The 22,223-nt window shown below is 37.5% G+C and overlaps 1 protein-coding gene across 1 annotated transcript in view; it reads right to left on the reverse strand.

Moving 5' to 3' along the window:
* sema4gb (sema domain, immunoglobulin domain (Ig), transmembrane domain (TM) and short cytoplasmic domain, (semaphorin) 4Gb) overlaps positions 1-22,223 on the reverse strand; it is a 61,852-nt gene that overhangs the window by 25,803 nt on the left and 13,826 nt on the right. Inside the window, exons 3-8 of the mRNA XM_059324420.1 lie at positions 9,201-9,349; positions 8,767-8,829; positions 8,335-8,433; positions 8,151-8,244; positions 4,450-4,563; positions 3,960-4,114 (exon numbers count right to left, since the gene is read on the reverse strand). Of these exons, the coding sequence (XP_059180403.1) occupies positions 3,960-4,114; positions 4,450-4,563; positions 8,151-8,244; positions 8,335-8,433; positions 8,767-8,829; positions 9,201-9,349 (674 nt within the window). The remainder of the gene's footprint in view (positions 1-3,959; positions 4,115-4,449; positions 4,564-8,150; positions 8,245-8,334; positions 8,434-8,766; positions 8,830-9,200; positions 9,350-22,223) is intronic.

A 22,223-nucleotide genomic window follows, 5' to 3' on the forward strand; every position in this document is an offset into this window, starting at 1 on the left:
AAGTCAGTTACCGTCATATTAAAGTATATAATATATTAAAGTATATACAGATAAAAATTGCAAAAAAATAAAAAAATAAAATATATATATATATATATAATTTATTTATTTTAACAATTTTGCCGTATTTTTTTTATGTTTATGAATATGCAAAAGATATTTATGTTGTTACTCTATTATCATTATGTTAATTGTTGATATTCTAAAAATATAATAATAATAATAACAATAATAATAATAATAATAATAATAATCAAAATAAGCTTTAAAATCCATCAGTTTTAATCACAGGGACAGACTGAATTATTTCAGACATTAAAAAGATCACTTCAGTAAAATAATAGTGACTTTTTTTTAAAGATTTCTTCAGGTAAACCATCTCAGATTTAGGCCAGACTTTAGGTGGTTTCAAGACTAAGATGGACTCCAGGAGGTTAAAAACATAAGTATCATCTACAGGAGACAGAAAATGGAGAAGGTAAACTAACAGTTGCATTCCAGAGGAAGTCTGGACTAAATATTGAGCATTTCAACAGAAGATTTCAGGCTCGACCTCACGGCGAGCGCTTGGCTAAAGAGTTGTGGATACATTATTCTCACACCAGTTTTCTCAGCTCTCAGGCTGTTCCAGCTGCAGGAGGAAGCCAACCACCGTCACCCTGCAGCTGGTACACTCAATACTTTTTGGTGTAAAATTTTAACACCAGCTGGTAGAAAGAAATTAAGCCAGACACTCAGGTCAGGGCTGTTTTGCAGCAGTGGAACCACTTCCTTTTCATGCACAAAATTAATTACTTTTATTATGAATATTTATCATAAAATAAAATAGAAATCTGTATATTAATAAAATGGGAGAACATATATATATATATTTAACAGTATTAATCAATTGCTTAATGGTCTTTAATATTAAAATAAAGTGAATTGTATATATATATATATATATATATATATACATATATATGTGTGTGTGTGTGTGTGTGTGTGTGTGTGTGTGTGTGTGTAAAAAAAAGTAAAAACTAAATCACAAGTTTAATGTAAAATATTTTAAAAATAAATAAATAATTTAAAAAGCTAAATATTTTTTTAGAAAGAAAGCAATAAATAACAAATGAATAAATTCAAACATTTTAAAAAATGTAAAAATAAATCATTGTCATGTTAAAATATATAAACGTAAAATGTTAAAAAAAAATGTAAAAAGAAATCATACTTGCCGTCATATATAAGTTTAATAAAAACTACTACGGATACATATATATTTTTAATAATGATATTTATAAAGTTTAATGTAAAAAAATGTTTTAAAAAATTCTTAAAATCTTACAGATATACACATATATTTATTTATATTATCTGATTTTCTTTAAAGAAATTATCTGTAAAGTAAGTCACAGTTGTTTACCTTCATTTGATGGTGAGTGTTTTTATCGTTTGTTTGTTTTTTGATGGAAACTGTTTGAATCAGACATGAAGTCGGTTTCTAAAGATGCAGCAGAGAAGAAACTGTGCAGCCTTTCTTCCTCAGCTGCAGATATATGGAGCTCTGAAACGACCGATATTAAATAATGTAATTGATTTTTCTCTACATTTCGCCGTGTTCAGGGCACCATTCTTTGGGCACAAAGCAACAAAATGAGCAAACAGAGCGCTCAATAAACAAAAATATAGCGAGTGAATGTTGAGTTTACACTGTAAAAAAAAAGTAATTTTCAAAGAAATTTACTGGATTATTTTAAAGGGTCTTTCTTGTTTGTTTTTTCGAATGCAAATGCCCTTTAAACATGTAAATTACTTTTGTTAACAGTATTATTTAATTGCTTAATGGTCTTAAATGTTAAATAACAGTGAATTCTATGTTAATATATATATGTATATATAAATGCCTAATACATTTTAAAAATAATAATTATGAGAATAAATAAATAATAAAGTGTAAAATAAATTGTAGTTGCTGTTGTATTAAAAATAAGAGACAGACAGACAGACAGACAGACAGACAGACAGACAGACAGATAGATAGATAGATAGATAGATAGATAGATAGATAGATAGATAGATAGATAGATAGATAGATAGATAGATAGATAGATAGATAGATAGATAGATAGATAGATAGATAGATACATAGATGAATGTTAGTAAGGGACAATTTCTGCATCTTTTTGTCTCTAAAGGACTAATAAAGACATATATTATGTATCAAAACGGGCTATAAACTGTGGTGAAACAGCCCCATAACGACTTCAATAGTAATTAGGAAAAACGTTTTTCTTTTTCTTTGTCAAGTTTAATTTGCGGTTTGCAGTTTGCATTGATTGGTTCGGACAGTTTTACTCTGATTGGATGTTAAGAGTTGACTCCTAAGTGGTTACCCAATAAGTAGCTTTCACATTAATTTATTTTTTCTCTCTAAAACATTTTTGCCCCCCCAACAGTCTCACAAAAGGTTATATGCAGCTGCAGGGGTTTGAACTTGCTTCTGAACATCATTTCAGCAGCTCCCCAGAGTTTTTTAGACAATTTTTTAAGCCTTTAGTAAAAACTGCAACTGTGATTTTCAGCACAAGAGCACACTGTGATGGTAATTACACCACTGAGCATGGCTAAAAGAAACGACGGTGAGAAGGATAGATAGATAGATAGATAGATAGATAGATAGATAGATAGATAGATAGATAGATAGATAGATAGATAGATAGATAGATAGATAGATAGATAGATAGGAGGAGGAGAGGAGTTGCTGGGCATGCTGTCTAGACCAGGGATGCTGATTGCAAGTGAAATGAGGTGAGAGGGGGAAAAAAGAGGAGGAGGAGGAGGCGTGGAAGAGGCCGATGTGGCAATAAAGAGAGAGAGAGGGTTTGCCATTGGAGGTGCAGGTTGGTGGACTTGTAGTTTGCCTGGCAACAGTGGCACATACTCTGAGATTAGAGACACCCTACTGCTGCTTCATTCAGCTCCCAGAGAGGAGAATGGCAGCTGAGAGAGAAGAATCAGGCACAGAAAGTCTCCTTGAATCCATTTACTTCACTCTGTGACGTAAAGCATTAAATAATCCCACAGTTTCTCTCTCTGAAACTTTTATCCTCCTCCATTTCAACCCTTTATTTCCACGACCTTGCAGCAGCGGTGGAAGAAGTATTCAGATCATTTACTGCAGTAAAAGTACTAATATCACACTATAGAGTTACTCCAGTCCTGCAGCCTCAAGTCCTTAAAGTCTTGCTTTCAAAACTTACTGCAGTAAAAGTGCAAAAGTATCACAATGTACTTTCACATGGATAAAAAACAGTAAATTTACTTTATACTTAGTTTTTTGCCAAGATGTACATTATCCTTTTTTGACAAAAAATGAATCTGCAACTATTTTCATCATTTATTTACGCAGCATATTAGGGCCAAGTATGAAAAAAAATATATATATATAGACCCGGGGGAGGGGGGTATTTATGAGATTAAAAGTGGCAAATCTACTAGAAAAGTTGCAGATTTATGAGATTAAAAGCAACAAATTTAGGAGAAAAAAAAACTAAAAAAATACTATTATTCTCGTAGATTTGCCACTTTTTTCTCGAAATATTTACCCCCTCCTCCAGGTCCTTTTTTTTTTTTCCTCAAATTTAGCCCAAATACACCGTCATATTAATTAATTTTTTTGGTTATTATTTAAGCCAAAATTATCTGGTTTCAGGTTTTGAAACGTTTGAAAAGTCAGACTGCTGCTTCTTCTTTTTTCACATTTTTCAGTTTTTTTTTAATATTAAATGGACGAGTAATCGAGAAAATATCATGGAGATTAAACAATGAAAATAATCATTAGTTGCAGGAATATTTGAATTAAACTTGAATTAAAAAGTATCTGCTTTTATAATATCTGCCTCTAAAATGTAGTGAAGCAGCAGTATAACTGGTGAAACCTTTACTGAGATTGTTTTAAATAGTTTCTGGGCTCTGACCTTGCAGACTCGGGCCACCCGGGACACTTTGGTCTGGCTCGGGTAAACAATCTGCTCCTGGCTCCGCTCCGTGAAGAAGAAGTAAATCTTGTCGTCGTCGCCGATGGAGCTGTTGATGCTTTCCTTCAGCAGCACGGAGCCCACAAAGTCTGCCTCTGTGCACACACACACACACACACACACACACAGACTCAGATCCACATGTCCAAACACAGACCTATTAGCAGCCTAGGAAGTGTGAAGATGGAGGTTCTAAGTATGATTGAATTGCCACAACTAAGCCAGTTAGTGCTGCAGTGCTGTAGCAGTTTTTTGATGTGATTTTCAATCTCCAAGTCAATCATTTTCTCTTTTTTACGAGCTAAAAACGGCAAAGAGGTTTGGTCCATTTAGTAGTTTACTGCAAGTAGAATTATATAAACCACTTTCTGCAATCATGTGTCATCTTTTCCTCCAAGGATTATCTTGTGTTGTTGTGTGATGTGTTTACCCAGCAGCCAGCGGGTCGGGGCCTCCTCCGTGCGCAGCGTCGGGAACGGGAAGTTTCTGCGCACGTCTGGAGAGCTGCGGAACTCGTACTGAGAGGCCGTGAACATCTCGCCGTCTAGATGAGGATGGAAAGAAATGTGGACAACAGAGTTAAATCTACAGTTATGGAAATATCTTGACATTTTCCATGGTTTTCTTGACAATGAGTTGGGTTATTATCAAGAAAATTATGAGCTATTTTTGTCTTTTATTGTTATATTTGTCCAATCAAATGTACCTTTAGTTGTACCAGGCATTAAAATGAACAAGAAATTGAAGAAAACAAGGGTGGTCTAATAATTTCTAATAAATTTTACTGTATATGCATCTGCAGGCACACTGTCCTTTCACCTAATGTGCATTTAATACTTGTGAATGGTGATTAAACACAAATTGCTGCATGCTTCAGATGTTAAAACTGAACCAGGAGAATGTTTGAATTTCTGTCATGAAGTTTTAATTTCATGATATTGCATTTTAAAAGGATGGGATCAGGCTTCTTCAAGACAAAATACTTCTTGTTGCAAAAATGTTGGTGAGCCTGATTTTTCATGTATCAAAAAGTTGAGTTTGTATAATAACTGCCTGCAAAACTAATGATGACATTCCCATCAGCTGTGCTTAAGTGCTAATACCTAAATAATCACAGGTAATCCTCGTGTTCCCAGGGTCCTCATTGCAGGAGATTAGTACAGGCTATGTCCACAGTTCAAAAATACAAAATAATGAGGCAGGATGGATTTTTTAAATGAAGTTTGAATGGTAAAAATCCATTGAGCCACTGTGGAGATATCAGTGTTTTTAAAAAAAATCAAGAAAACTGTGTCCAAATCAGGCAAATTTGCTCACGTAGTGTAACATCAGTGAACAATAGGTGGGTGACACATACATTAAACATTTGGCATTTCTGAGAAGATGAAAACCTTTTAAAAAGTCTGTATAATATGTCATATTAGTAGGATATGTCGACAAAGCAAATATTAGCAAGCTAACACTGTAAACTAAGTTGGTAAACTCTATCTGCTAAACTTCATCAAGCTTGAAATGCAGAACTAAAAGGATGAAAAACAGCTTCTTTCCCTGGACTTTCAGAACAGATAGAAAAGCAAGATATAGCAAGATGCAATAACTGCATTCTAAATGGCTATTTGTGCAATAAAACTGATATGTACAATACAATGAATACATTTATTTATGACATTACATGTCGTTGTTTTAACTCAGTGTTCTACCATATTTTTATATTTTACTCATAAAATGATCTGATTCATTCTGAAGAGTCAGCTTTTTCAAAACCAACATGGCTCAGTTCAAAATTTTGTTTCAAAACAAAACTTCTCATCTCTTCTTGCTTTGTTGTTATGATTGCTTTAACTATGCAGTTTAAGCAGTGATAATCCCATTTTTTTGTTGTATTGTATTGTATAGTTGACTATATAGTGACAATAAAGCCTATTTGATTTGATTTGATCAGCATGTTGTTAACATTGTGTGCATGTTTGCATCTAAAGCGAGCCCAGTCACCCTCCCTGCTGCACCCCTCTGGATGCACCCTGACCTGGATGACGGAGACTCTCAGCATGATGACGTCAGCCTCTCGTGCAGCGTCTCATGCAGCTTCAAAATAATATGGCGCCCTTTAAAAGGTGAAAGTCCCCCTACAGACACGTTTTAAAGTATGTTACTTGATGATTAATATTAAAACTTGCATGCTCTTTCTGATTTGTGCAAGGTTGATGGTGGGAAAGCAACACTCTGCAGCCAGACGTCTATTTTCTCTCTTAGAGGAAACAGGAAAGTCTGTTGTGCATACGTCAGAAAAGTAAGTTTATTAAGCATCTGTCTGTTATCTTGTAGTGGTTGTGAAACATGCAATAATATCAGCTATGATGCTCTTGTTTTCTCTACTGACAAATCTCAAGGTTTGTTTTCTATGGAGCTAGAACAGTGACAGTTAACTGAGGCATTGAAAATAAAAATTTGAGATTGAAACAAAAGGTTTTGGCACTGGAAAATAAAACAAAAACATTAGAAAATAACAATGTCACAATCATGTTATGTTATTTCATTTTTGATATTTTATGCATCATGAAGGTTTTTTCAATTTCAATCTTTACAGTTTTTCTTGATGTTTGTCTTTTTTCAATGACGTCAGGATTTTAACAATGTTACTGGTTTCACATTTTAACTTTGTCAGTTATTTAGTGTTGAGAGGAGGGACGAGGAGGGTTTATTTTCAATACCTCAGTTAACTGTCACTGTTCTAGCATTATAGTTTTCTTGCTTTTGAAGACATCAGTTGGCTTTAAAAGTTGTGAAGTACCTAATCCCTTTTGCCCGGCGTTCTGTACATTTGAATCTCAGACTGCAGGAGAGTGAAAACACCTCTCTAGTGACAAACTTTGCACAGATTCAAGGCAGTACAGTCATTTTTAGGGGATTTAAATATAAGAAAAACATGTTTTTGTGTGTAGGGAATCTTTAACCATGTTTTGAAAGATTGAATAAGGTTAACCCGCATTCACTCCCAACTTGCCCGTTACACGCACTTTGTCACAGCCGTCAAGTTTGAAAAGCCACTATAATTGTATCAACAAGATCTTCAACCTAAATAACAGAACAGGTTGTCTGTCAGTGACCTAGAGGTTAGGAATCGGGCTTATAACTGGAGAATCGCAGGTTTGAATCCCAGGACCGACAGGTTAAGAACTGAAGTTTCCCTTGAGCCAGACACATAACCCCCACACAGCTCCTGGGTGCAGTGATGTGCAGCCCACTGCTCCTTGCATGGTGTGTTCACTGTTGTGTAAAAAAGAACGGGTTAAATGCAGAGGTTGAATTTCCCCCATTGTGGGATTAATAATTAATCTTAATCTTAAACATATGAGCATTTTGCAGTTTGAGGTAGAGAACAAAAAGGCTTCAGTTTTGTTGAATTTAGGCTACAAATCCACAAACCACTGACCTGGGTTTAGGGCAAAAAACATCCTAGTAAGGCATTATAAAAGACAGTTTAATCAGTAAATAATGGTGGAAGAGAAATAGATACGAGACGTTGTGACTACTGGAAGTGACGTAGTTGCAAAAAAACGTGATGCACGGAAGTTCAGTGATGTTTAAATCACATCGTTTACTTTTGATTTCACATGTGACACAAATTATGTGGGGCAGTATATGGGCCATAATTCATTGTTTCCTCTGTCACAATTTTACCTCTCACATGCACACATTTTTTGTGTATGTGAAATTGCGAATGTGAGAGGTATTTGCTGTGTATGTGAGAAAAAAGAATGAATTATGGCCCATACGGCCCCTCGTAATGAACCCTGTTCTCCTGGGTGAAAGTGTGACGTTTATTAGACCTGTCCAACCGTCTCCCACCTGCCCAGAGTGCGACCTTTGTGCTTTAGTCCACCTTGCAGTCATTCACAATTATTACGGCCACTACAGAAAGGTGGAGGACAGTCTAAACTGTAAATATGGGGTCAATGGGGTCGTTTTTGAGGGGAGAAAAGTTGCACACTGTCCCCAACACATCCAAAGTCAAAGTATCACACGCCAAGTGCTGGGACAGAGCATCTGTATCTGACAGGTTGGGATCAGGATGCACTGGTCTAAGATGCTGAATATGAAACAGATTGAATGCAGATTTGTGAGACACACCTACGAGGAGGCCGGTGTAGCCCTTAGCTGGGTCATAGGGACATCTGTCTCTGCCCTCCTCGAAGCCGGAGGAGAAGCTGAAGCGCTCTACGTCCTTTCAGAGAGAGAGAAGAAAGAGAATTAGTCATTTCCGAGTCGGAGTTTAGTCATAATTGTGCGGAAATGAAATCACAGGAGCTCTTACAATATAAGCACAAAGAGGTCTGAAAGCGTTTGTTCCACAGACATACAGGTGAGTCTCATTGAATCTCTGCAGAAAGCGGATGTGATTGTAACACTCTGTCTGCAGGGAACAGAGAGCAAAACAGGTTATTTCTGGCTCCGCAGTCAGAGAGAGCTGCAGAGAGAGAACAGTCAGTCAGTGCACTTCATGTACAGGGGCGATTTTATGCAAATATATGAATGAATAACTGTTGTTTTTTTTCTCTCTCCAGGAAAAAAAACGATTTAAGAAGCAATTAAAAAAGATTATCCACTTTGTTGCTGTCAGAAGCAAACGGCACATCACAAAGCAGGAGTGTTTCATTTGCAATAATAACTGAGCAGATAAAGAGTTTTATCAGAAGAAAAAAAGTGTCTGAATAATAATAAGAGTGCTGGAGTTGCAGCTGTGTACCTGATTGTCTCTGCCTTTGTTTAGACACTGCTTCTTCTGTTCAGGGGAAGCATCCCAATCAATCTGCAAACAATGGGGAGGAGGGGGAAATAAGGATGACTCAGCTCAATAAGCAGAGAGGGAAACATAGATGGATAAATAGAAAGATCTATGGACGGAGATGCAGAGAAGAAAACAAGTGCATGTGATAAAGGAGAAGGACAGCTCAACTCTGTTCTCTAACCCTTGAATAAAACGCCTGGTGCATTTAATCCCATATCCATAAAATTGGAGAAACACAATGGGATTTGCTCAATCTGCTTAAGGCTATTATTAGTTTGTCCTCCTTTAAGACTCGGGAAATGGGAGAAAAACTTGTGAAATGAGGGAGGAGGTTGTGGTTAAAGCTTTTTGTGGTTAATTAACGTGTCGATCTGCAGCGCTGGCCCGCTCACCGTCAGGTTTGCGGTCGCGGAGATGTTGGTGGTGTTGAGGGCGTGCAGCGCTCCTCGACCCCCCACGTACAGCAGCCCGGCCTCCTCCTCCAGCAGCAGGGTGCTGTAGTTTCCAGAGGAGCCGCTGAAACTGGAGCCGCCCAACAGACCTGCAGATATGACACAAAACAAAAGTTCACTCCTGCACTTTTGGTCTGGGTTTCGGGTCGCCAACATCATGTTTTTGGATGATTTGTGCGTGAATAAACCCAAATGCACACAAGTTTAAAGTCAGTTTTCAGCTGACAAACAAAGCAGGCAGATGCACCAAAAACACAAAGCCAACTCAAGTCCAAAAATACCAAAAACTGGTCAGTGAACAAGAAGTCTAAATATGAGGAAACAGGGCTGGTTACAGCTCTTCCAGACGAGAGAAACAAGTTGGATCATGAGGAACGGACAGGTGAAGCTAATCAACACAGGGCAGGAAGTACAGACTTCTGACATTAAAGACAAAGTAAATACAAAAATAAAACAGGAAACAGAAATGACTTAGAACAAATACTTAAAATACATTAAGAACAAGATGTTACAGATAGTTTGTTTGTCTGTCAACAGGATTAAGGAAAAACTTTGCAAAAAAAGTGAGTGTCCCTTTAGTTTTTCATGGTTTAGTCAAATGTTTCCTGTTTCTACATGATAGTGTCCTTGTGCACAAAGCCAGATCAACAACATTCACTCAACTGTTTATATATCAGGTACATGAACCTCTGTTTAATATCTCTGCATCATGTGATTGTGGGCAATGTTCTGTGATCTTCTATAAGTGTATGCATTTCATTTCCTATATCTTGAAATATGTACAGTATATATGTAAATAATCCTTGGAGGCAAAGAAAAAACCTGATAGTAGAAACTGCAGTTTACTTGCAGTAAACTACTAAATGGACCAAATCGCATTGCTGTCTTGCACATTTTGTAAAAAAGAGAATATGATTGACTTGGAGATTGAAAATAAGTATATGATGTCATGTAATGTTGGATTATCTGGTGTTTTCAGAGCTTTAACCACATTTAAAGAAAAATCTGTCTCTTGCAAGTCCCCTAATGTTACAAAAGTGCAATGCTAATTTGTAAACCATTTCAGAATAGTCTGGGTTCAGAACTTCCAATGGCATCATGACATGAAAATAGCGATTTCTCAGATAAAAAATAATCAATCTAATCAGCCTCCAGGGGGACTAACAGCATGGTCAAGCTGTGCAAATCAAGGAATAATAATAACAACAATAGTGACCGCAACAAACATGATAAACACCCTCACAACTTCTAAATATTAACCAACATCGTGATTTGTTTTACCTGATATCTTGGCACCATTGCCCTGAGTAGGGAACATTTAATCCACCTAACATAAGGATATCGGCTAGATTGAAGGCAATTTTAGACTGAAGTTGAAGATGACAATTTTGTCCAATATCTAACCCAAATTTAAGAAGTTATACTACTTTATGAGGGAAAGATTCTTGTCCAGTTGCTTATGTTTACGAAGCATAAACACTGATGCATTTGAGACTTTAAAAAAAATATTTTTCGCTCAAACTGAGTTTTCAAAATGTGTTTTGGCATCATGATTGAACGAGAATCAATCAATTTCAAACAACACTGAGTCTTGTGAAGGGACCTCTGCTTGCAGACTGTAAGTTTGGTTTAAAAGCTTTAAAAAGCTTCACACTCACTGGAGAAAGTGTACACACCCCAAGTGAGCATGCTGAGTGTGACTGGTGAGGGTGAGGGTGGATCTGGAGGATGGGGGGTCACTGGAGTGATCGCTGAGAGGACTGTGGTGATGGTGGTGATGATGGGGGGCAACATTTTAGGGCATTCAGCAGGAACCGTGGCCCAGTAATGCCAAATCGCATCAGTCATTCTGCCACAGCATCATAATCTGTGTGTGTGTGTGTGTGTGAGTGAGGGTGATGGCAGAGGGAGCAGCAGCAGACAAACACATTATTAACCCATTGAAGTATAATTGGCCTGGTGCACTAAACTAAATATTTGAGCGTGCTCTGGTGACTTCATTCTTCCCTCTTACATACACAGAAAATACTTCTCACATTCACAATTATACCGCTCATATTCACACATTTTTGTGAGCCAAGAAATGTGAAAAATGTCCACTGTATGCAGAGAAAAAGAGAGGTAAAATTGTGAATGTGAGAGGTAAAATTTTGTATGTGACAGGTAAAATTGTTAATGTGAGAGATACAATTGTTAATGTGAGAGGTAAAATTGTGAATGTGAGAGATACAATTGTTAATGTGAGAGGTAAAATTGTGAATGTGAGAGATACAATTGTTAATGTGAGAGGTACAATTGTGTATGTGAGAGGTAAAATTGTTAATGTGAGAGGAAAAATGGGGGCTGTGGCTCAGTTGGTAGAGCGGGTTACCTCCCGATCTGAGAATTAATTCCCAATGGTGGCAGATGGCACCGTTTAGGGTAGCCTCTGCCACCAGTATGAATGTGTGTGTGGGTCGCCCCCCGATCCGAGGGTTGGTGGTTCGATCCCTGACCATGGCAGCCTACATGTTGAAGTATCCTTGAACAAGATACCGAACCCCAAACGGCTCCCGATGCTGCGTTCAGAATTAATTCCCAGTGGTGGCAGGTGGCACCGTTTAGGGTAGCCTCTGCCACCAGTATGAATGTGTGTGTGAACGGGTGAATGAGTGCAGTCTGTAGTGTAAAGCACTTTGAGTGGTCGCAAAGCGACTAGAAAAGCGATATATAAGTGCAGGTCCATTTACCATTTAAAATTGTGAATGTGAGAGGTAAAATTGTGAATGTGAGAGGTATTTTTGTACTTTTTGTGCTCTGCTGTAGCGTCAAGACAATAAAAAGGAGGTTTGATGTGTTTTTTCTCCCTCTGTGCAGAAGTACAGAGCTTTGATTTGCACCAAACGTTAGCTGAAAGAGATTAATATCTGATTAAAAAAATCTGACAAACAGAAGAAACGAAAAACAACACATGCAGAGAGAAGAGGAGAATAAGTGAAGGTATCGACAGTGTTACACTGAGGAATATGAGTCAGCACGGAGCAGATGGGCATATTAATCGCCTCTCTTCCTGCTTTTCCTTCTGTTGTGAGCCGACAGCAGCATGTCCACACTAATAAGACAACCTATATTTGTCCCCCACCAATCGATTATTGAGGGTGTGAGGTCCTGCACGCCTGTCGCAGCCAATCTGTTCTCCTGTTCGTTGTAACAGAGCTGGAAGGGTCCAGAGCAGCTGGAGAGGGCCAGGGATCAGAGTACACATGATTAGTCAGCAATGCAAGCTCACGTCGAATGTGGTTTTATAGGCCACGGTTCATAAACCTTACTCAAAATGTATTGAATTAATTCAGGGTCAATTTACTGCCACTCCACCGACAAATGAGAGTGATGTATGCCAATAAAATCAACCAATAATGTAATAACTTCCTGAAAATGTCGTAAAATTTGCACTCAAGCTGATCGAAAATGTAATAAAAAAATAAAATAATGTAACTTGACCAACCAATAATGCACTAAAACATCTTGATTTATAGTGTAATAAAATTTGGGCATAATTGGGTCCATTTTATTTTTCAAAAGTGATGAAGTTATCATTAGGGTAATCATGTAAATAATAATAATAATAATAATAATAATAGTAATAAAAATAAATCAGAAAAAAGCTGTCAAACAAGTTAGAGGATTGCCAAAAAAGTGAAAATGATCATGTTTATGCAAAAAAAAAAATTCAACAAGACAAACAAACAAACTCTTATCTAGTATAACATATTGTTAAATAATTAATAAAACCAAATAATGTATTAAAATGTCTTGACTTATATTGGAAAAACATATTTTGATAATTTGGACTTTTTTCTTTCAAAAGTGATGATGTTATAATAATGTAAAATAAATAAATACATTAATAAAAATGCAATTTTTTTAATTTTTACAAATAATACAACTAGACAAACAAACACAAAAGTAATAATGTTATCATTTTGACGGATGTAATAATATATTTTTTATTATAAATATTAAAAGAAAATGCTGTTAAACCAGTTAAAGGATTGCCCAAAAAATGTTTTAAAAAATCATGTTTAGGCAATGATAATAATAATAACAATAATAATAATAATAATAACAACAATAATAATACAAGACAAACAAACACAAAAGTGAAGATGCTGTCATTTTGACGGATGGTGTAATACTTTTTTAGAATTCTAAATATTGAGAAAAAATAAAAAAAATAAATGTAATCAGAAAATGCTGTCAGACCAGTTAAAGGACTGCCAAGAAATGTGAAAAATGTTCTGTTTATGCAGAGAAAAAGACTCACTTCTACTATCTTAAATAGCATTACTGAAGCCTTTTGTGTGCTGTAATATAATATATAATAACTGTGATGATACAGATGATGACAGAGAGTGTTTGGATCCTGCGTAACAAGATGAAGTGTTTCCCAACCATCACATGGAAGGTGTTTTCCTCGCCACATGACTGATTGCTCGTCTCTCCGTCACATGGACACGCGGCCTGAGAGCCCAGCGCCTCTCCACGCGGCTGGCTCTGCCTGAGTCAGACTGGCCTCTCTCCCTCCCTCTCCACCCACCTTCCTTCCTTCCTGTCAGCCGTTTTACTGACTGGTTCTATCACTGACAGCCAGACAAGCACAGGGACTGCTCTTACTGGTCAATAATTAGGTTATTATAATGCTGGCTCGGCCGTTAACGTCAGGCTGATTATGTGCATGACAGCTGAACACATTTCTCCTGGTGGAAGAAACTCTGCAAAGAAGTTACATCAACTGTCACATTAAAGGAAATTAATCGTCGAAAAGCATTCATTTTGAGCCATTAGTGTGAAACTACAGGACTCTGCATCTCACTTTGTAAAGAGAGACTGTTTTATTCAATAGGAAATGTTTAAAGACACATATGTACATCTTATCACATATATATCTTATCACTCTTAAATGTTTCTTTAATTTAATTTTATGTATTTATTATATTCTGTCTTCTCTTTTTTTATGTTGTATTTTTTTTTACTGATCTCACTGTATTTATGTAGTAACATTTGTTATTAAATATAATTTTTCTGACATTTTATCCCTCTCTATGATTTAGTTCATTTTTGTCTCTTTCATCTTTTATTCCTTTATTTAATTATATTCTTATTTTATCTTTTAATCTAATTTGTAATGTAGTTTTTATTTCACTTGTTTTACTATTATTACTCTCTCTCTTAAATATTTCTTTAATTTGATTTTCTATTTTTATTAATTACATTCTGTAAGATATTTATCTATTTATCTTTTTTTTTTACTTATCTGAATGTATTTATGAAGTAACAATATTTAATTTGCTATTAAATAGAATTTTTCTGACATTTTATCCCTCACTATGATTTTATTTAATCAGTTTTATCTCATTTTTAGTCTATAATCTTCTTCTTCCATTTTTTCTCCCTATAAGCTTAGATCTTTATTAAACTGGGAATTTGTTTAAAACCTGCCTGACTTTGTTTTTGTGATGTTGCTTTGTTTCCAGCTCTGATCAGTTATCTTTGTGAGTAATATAATGTTACATAATTGATGGAAATTGCTGCCAAAACAATGAAAATTAGAATCAAACTGGAATAAACCAGAAAATGGCATTCATTTCAGCTTGTAAAACAAATGTTTATGTTGGCTTATGTTGCCCGTCCATTATCAGTGTCAAAGTTCAACTCGAGTGAACTAAACTTTCCGAGAGTCGCTGCTGCTACCTTCCCAGGGTGGCAGCTACAGCGAAACATTATGCAACTCTCAATGAAATCTACACATAAGACTCTCTGGCCGAGAGAAACAACGGTTGACACGGTCGGCTCTGAGTGAGCAATGAGCAACTCCTCCGACACAGCCAAAGGTCGGGACACGCTGGGGGGCAGGAGTCACGCTGCAGCGGGACGCCCTCTCTACTACACACAGGTGCACACACACATATAAAAGCATGCACACACAACGACACATACTGAATCCATAAAAGAAGAAAATGCAGGCACTCTGGTGGATTGCTGGAAAAGTTAAAAACCCTTTATTTTACATGGCTTGCGCCTTCCTCAGGGTGTATGGAGAAAAGAGACAAAAGCACATGCAATTCAGACAATAAAGTTGTCAATGACAATAAAGTTGAATCTCATCTCATCTCATCTCCATTATAGGGGGATTCAGTTCAGCTGTGGCTCCTCAGGTCTATGCAGTGCTCCTCCAGGCCTACAGGAGGCCCCGGCAGAAGCACCAAGATTTACTACTTCCTGAACAATCAGACAATACCACTTGACTATTATTAAGATAAAAAAGTGTAGCAGTATAACATAAATCATGGGTGACAAAATGGAAACCCTACAAATAAGTATCCAACTCAATATATGGAGGAAAAATCTCCCCTCCCCATAACAAAACATAACAATAAACCAAAAACTGGCCTAAAAAGTAATGACACAGAACTGAAGAGCAATATAAATGCAAATCTATACATACTGAATCCATGTCTTGATATTGGTGATGCATTGAAAGTCACAAACATAATCCTCATCACGAGTTTGTTCCCAGAGATCACGTTTAAAGTTATGCAAACACAACGGCAGCCCAAGGCAACGTAAAGAGCCCACTACTCGTGAGTCATCCGAGAGTAAGCAAAAGCCTTGGTTTCTATCTTATAAAAATAGTCTCTACATGATATAACAAGCGCGGCGCTGATGAGAAGGACTCCAGTGACGTATGAAACGTCCCCGGCCTCGAGGCAGCAGAGACGCAGCGACCTTGCTCTCAGACTCGCCGCGGCCCGACTCTGTGTTGTTTTTAAATCACTGACAAAAACCTGATGTCCCTCAATCTCTGGTGAGAAAACAACACCCTGATGTATGAAGCAGAAAAGCAATGTTCAATTTAGTCTGAACCACAAAAGCCAAAATCAATGAGCTGCAATCACAGCTGTGCTTTAAAACCACTCACTCAGATATATGTGGAGGGAATAAATTGGTCTGTTTTTACCTGCACACACACATACCAACAAGACAAACTATCAGGGGACACAACATGAGAGAAATATGTGATAATTTTGTTAAATATCAGCATTAAAGTGTACTCGGTTTTGCCTTTCTGCTGCAAACAAACTTTGAAATATTTCCAACATTTGTTTATTGAAAAAACTGAACATTGAATTGAACATAAAAGTTATGATAGCTACATTATAAACTGCAGTTTCCTTTTCAATCTATACTCAACTAATAAAAAAACATCCCTGAGTGCAATATTGCAGTCCTTTAAAATGTGTTTATTCCTCGACTTGACATTACAGTGAAGATGATAATAAAAACATAACTGCTTTATCTTTTCAGTTCCAAAAAGGTTAGTCTGGAACCTCTCAGTTCATTTTTTATCATGGATCATTTATTTCCAAGGGGCATAACAACAAGTTCTCCGACTGAAACAACAGAAGAAGTCATTACAACAAATTATGACAAATTGTACGTATGGCGGCTCACGTTTAATGGTTCGCAATACAGCGCTCTAAAAACAGCACAAACATCGAACTCGTGGTTGTAAAAAAGGCTGCAGCTTCTGTGGATTTATGTTATAAAACCACTGACCTAAGCTTAGGGCGAAAAACTTCCAGGTAAGGTGTTATAGAAGACAGTTTAAACAGTAAATAAATGTACGGAAATTCTGGAAGTGAGGTAGATACAAAGGTACGTTCAAAAACGTGATTCACGTAACTTACGTAAACAACTTAACTTAAGTGAAAAATCATTTACTTTTGTTTTCACACGGGATGCGAACCCTGCTCTCCTTGGTGAAAGTCTGGCGTTGTTTGTGTTGTCAAGCAGTAAAAAAACATGACGATTTCTAAAATGACAGCTGAACAGACACTAAAATGTGTTTCTGAAAACATTTGATTCATATTTGATCAACGCTGCCTATAGTTTCACAGTTTGATTTGAGTTTTCAGTCATCCTGTCAAACCTGAAATCAGTTTGAATCCTAAGTGACCAGACTCATCTGCCAGAGAGAATACAAGAGTAGTTTAGCAGACTTGTCTGGTTTATAGGCTATATTTGATCCATTCGTTCATAATCACTTATCCAAATTTGGGTGTCTATCACAGAGACAGACAGACAATCACACTCTCACTAGTGTTTCCATTAAAGTCAGCGAAACTTTGAAGTGTTGCATTAAAGAAAACACACATAAGGGACATTTCCATCAGCTGGTTTAGAGCAAATAAACAAAGCTGCAGTAACATACTTTTGCCAGCAGGTGGCAGTGTAATGTGTTGCTGTAGGCTAATCCGTCAGTAAACAGGAGAAGAGGAAGAGAGAAAACAACAACAAAAAGAGAGAAAATGGAGATCTAAGTCTTCAGGAATTAGATTCAACTTCTAATTGTTCTTTCATGTCAGAGGAAACAGCTGATCAGTCATGTGATTAAATGTTTGCTACATCAGAACTTATTCAGAAAAAAGTGTTTCCATCTGCTGTTTAGTGCATTAACTATTTTTTAGAAAAAGACAAAAACACCTCAAATGAGCGTAAAAATTTTCATGCACATTTTTGAGAGTTTTATTGTATTTTGGTGTTTCCATCAAGCTTTTCTCAGAGAAATTAGTTGATGCAAACATGACTAGTTCCTCCTAAAGAACATTTACAGTCACCAGTTAAACCTAAGCTGCATGTCTTTGGACTGTGGGAAGAAGCCGGAGGACCCGGAGAGATCCCACGCTGACACAAGGAGAACATGCAAACTCCACACAGAAGAGCCGCAAGACGGATAAGAACTGGCGACCCTCTTGCTGTGAGGCAAAAGTGCTTATTTGATCAATTCTGGTATAAAAATATTGATTATTCCAGCTTGAAAAATGAAAACATAACTTTTCGAAAGTGTAGTATACTGTTAAAAAGTTATATAATAAACAAATATACGCAGCTAAATTAGCAACAGACCCATGGTGATGTCAGTGTGCTATTCCCCGAAGCCACACACACACACACACACACACACACACACGTACACACACAAACACACTCTGTACCTTGTGCTCTGCTGTAAAATCAATGAGGAAAGTCAACAGAGAGCTGAGGTGTGCCAGGAACCTCTCATCCTGCTGGCTGCTTTTTGTTTACGGCTGTCACCCTGTAAGCGTGTGTGATTGTGATTGTGTGTTTGTGTGTGTGTGTGTGTGTGTGTGTGTTCAGAGTACATGGCTCAGTGAGGGGAAGAGGTCAAAGCGACTGCCCCTCAAAAACATCTGTCCGTTTTTTCCAGTGGGAACACACACCGACACACACACTTATTTCACCCTTCCTTTGACTTCTGAAAAAGAGTGAAGACATTTCTCTCAGTGACTCAGAACATCTGACGGGTGAGTGTGTGTGTGTGTGTGTGTGTGTGTGTGTGTGTGTGTGTGTGTGTGTTTGCCAAAGCGAATGTGTCTCAACACTGAGCCGTCACAGGTGGCAGTCCAGAATGTGTGCACTCACACTCAGACATATTTGTAATCCTCCATGTGGGATCTGAGATGATAGTAAATCCAGTGTGTGTGTGTGTGTGTGTGTGTGTGTGTGTCTATCACAGTCATGAGAGTGTGTGTGTGTGTGTGTGTGTGACTTCCTGTTTGACTCACCGAACACTAGACACACTACAGAGACCATGTGACACACACAAACACGTGCTTGCAAAAAAGATTTGGGGACAAATGCTGGGAGGAACGAGTGACTTAACTTCTTCGGACAGTGTCAGAACTGTCAGCCATCGTCAACTTTATCCACATATTATATAAGCATCTCCTCACTTCTTCACAGCTTCAAGAGTCAATGAACATGACGAGGAGTTATGTAAGCAATAATGCACAACTTGGGGCTCTGATGCACAAAAATAGCCGCGAAAAGAATATGCAGCAGAGTGTGTTTTCCTCCATTAATCAACAAAACTCACTGACAGCAGCTTTCTGCAGCAGAGGACTGATCCACTGATTCACAGGTCGGTGATTCACTCTGTCAGGTGTCAAATAACACCAAACAGAGAGGAAACAGGACATGTAACCTCTTTCTATTCGTTTTAAACCATGGCTGCTTGTAAATTGGTGTCACATCTCACTTTTTGGGAGCATTTTCCACCAAAGAGTTTATGTTTGTTGGTAGGTTTCTAGGCTTGTTTGTTTGATTTTCAGCAGAATTACAACAACAACGACTTGTACAATTTTCATGAAACCTGGTGGAAGGTTGTAACATGTGCCAAAGAGGAGCCCATCCAATGTTGGTGCAGATCTGATTCACAGGGTGGATAAACCAATTATTTTTCACTTTCATTAACATTGCGAGAGATAGGTCGTGGTGTTGGCTGAGGTCTGCTCTCTCTAAGTGCCCTTAAATCATTCTTAATTATTATCTATGTCAAAATCTTGGCAATAAAATAACAATGACAGATACCCCTAAAAAGTAAATGAACATTTATTTAGTAATCCGTACGAACAAATCCCCTTAAATGTGTAGTCTGAGATTCAAATCCAATACAGGTTTTGTGAAATTCAGTGACTATCTCAGAATATTGAGAATAATGTTTTGGCACTGTAAATAAGAAACAAACAAATTGGCACTAAAAACATTATTCCAGAGTTCAGACAAACAGCGACCATCATGGCCTATTTTCTTTCCAGCTCAAATAATTCAGCAAGTATTCAGTAATCAGTATTTCATTATTTTTTCCTTCTAAAATTAGCAGTATCAGTTTGGCTCTACTATAATGACAAAGGCAGTGGAAGAGAGATGATATATCTGGTGCATTTATTTGGTCGTTGAGTTCAAATATCAACAATCTTTCTCCAGAATCACAGATTCAAAATTTAACATGCATATTTATGTACAACCTGTACCAGACAAACTACTTCTACAATTAATTTTTGGCATTTATGTGCAGTTCTTTTATGTTTAAATTATGTTTGATACAACAAGATCACAACAAAACCACTATCTACAATCTACAACATATATTCATACAACACAAGCAAAGATGAAGTGAAGAAACAGTACAAGAAAAAGTGGCATTGACTAAGTTGAGTCCTGTTAGGATGTAAGTGCTTTTAGGATCTGATCTAGGTTTAGGACAAAAAACTTCCTGGTAAGGCGTTATATAAAAGACAGTTTAAACAGGAAATATTTGAAGGTGACTACTGGAAGTGACATAGTTCGAAAGAGCGTGATGCACGGTAGTTCAGTGATGTTTAAATCACATTGATTGCTTTTGTTTTCACACGGGACACAAACCCTCTCCAGTTTGACACAACCACCTCAATGCCACTTCCATGATTTATAATCTGCATCGCCGTCATTCATAATCAATTTGCTGCCTGTACAAATGGTTTTTGAGGGGAGACCAGTTTTTGAAGACGTATCACCAAGAACTAAAGCCCTGTTGAGATGGAGACGATCCGGACAGAAAACGCAAAAGTGGCGTTGCATTCTCACTTTTTATTCCACGCTTAGACGAGCGTCTTTAGGGGGAAATCTGTGTGCATACGGTGGTGCAAAAGTCTGCCAGGTGGCTAGGTGGTACTGTGAAGCACTGCCACACAACACCACCAAGAGCTCGCAAATCAAAGACACTTCTATTCTCTCCTACTTCTACTCCGAGCAGCGTGAAATAGCCTAACGTCTCCCAGGTCTTGTCCAAGGCTGTCTGTTTTGCCCCCGCCAAATTGGTGCATCAAAAAAATTGCCCTAGGTAATTAAAGTGCCTTCTCTGTTCTGTTATATTATCTGTGATAATTCTGCTTAACTGCTGAAATGACTCCTGATAGTTATCAGAGCTGCTAGGGCAACTTGAATGTCTGACTGATGTAAATAGTCAGACATGTTTGTTATCATTTTCAAACCTTTAGACGGAAATGCAATGGTGGATCATTTTTTATTTCTACTCTGGAGGGTGGTTTCATTTTTTTGCGATTTAAGCCCTAAAAATGCCGTCACCGTCTGCGCGAAACCCAGGGCGTTGTCATGTAAGGACCTTAGAGAAGTAATTTTGCAGCCTAAACTGAATGAAACGGCTGCCTTTTTGGTGGAATAGAGAACAGAAGAAAAGGCCCCCACTTGTCCTTAGTTATGGGCTGATAAAGTGCTGATAACAACCGTTCAGTAGTCTGACTGCTGTCAAATTTGATGATTTTATGGAAGCTTGTGGTTTCAAGAAAAATAGGAAGTTCCTTGTGTGTTCATCTCCTCATGAATAAAGGTGTCAGCCACTGTGAGACAGATCTCTTGTTAAGCATCACGTCGAAGTGTCAGCATGGTGTTTACTGCCTTTGTCTGACGATGACACAGACACAAACACCTTTCTGCAGCTCGTGTCAGATCCAAAAATTCTGCAGGACTTTGTTCGACCGGGGAGAGACTGCAGGATGAGATGAAAAACAGCCACTAAGACTTTCATCTTGCAGGAATAGAAGAGTCAACCCCACATCCAACACACTATAGTTCCCCTGTTATTTCAGCTCTCGCTAGATGCTATCAGCGAATCACCAATAAGATCCTGACAGAGTCGCACATCGGCACAGAATCGGAGGAGATACAAGATCAAAGCTGCACGGAGGCCTCAGTGGATTAAAGAGTCCAAAAACGGTAAAAACAAATGGTGCAACAGCACTGTCACACACAGATAAAACATCTCCAGTCAGAGCAGCAGCAGATGAGCTGATCATGTGATCATCATCAATGTTTTCTGGGTTTAAAACAGATGCAGATGATAATAGACTTGTCTAAAGAGTAAATTATGAGACTCCTGAGCACTGTAATTATAACACTGGATGAAGAATCTTCCTCATCGACAGAAAAAGCATTAAGATGGCAGGTTTTATTATTATACCTCCACTGTAATGATAGTGGAAAACTTACTACCAAGACCTTTTTTCGCCTTCTCAGCTTGTCATAGCAGCGACAGACAACTTACAGTGCATCAATATTTCATAA

Source organism: Centropristis striata, chromosome 21, assembly GCF_030273125.1.
Source record: "Centropristis striata isolate RG_2023a ecotype Rhode Island chromosome 21, C.striata_1.0, whole genome shotgun sequence".
Taxonomy (NCBI): domain Eukaryota; kingdom Metazoa; phylum Chordata; class Actinopteri; order Perciformes; family Serranidae; genus Centropristis; species Centropristis striata.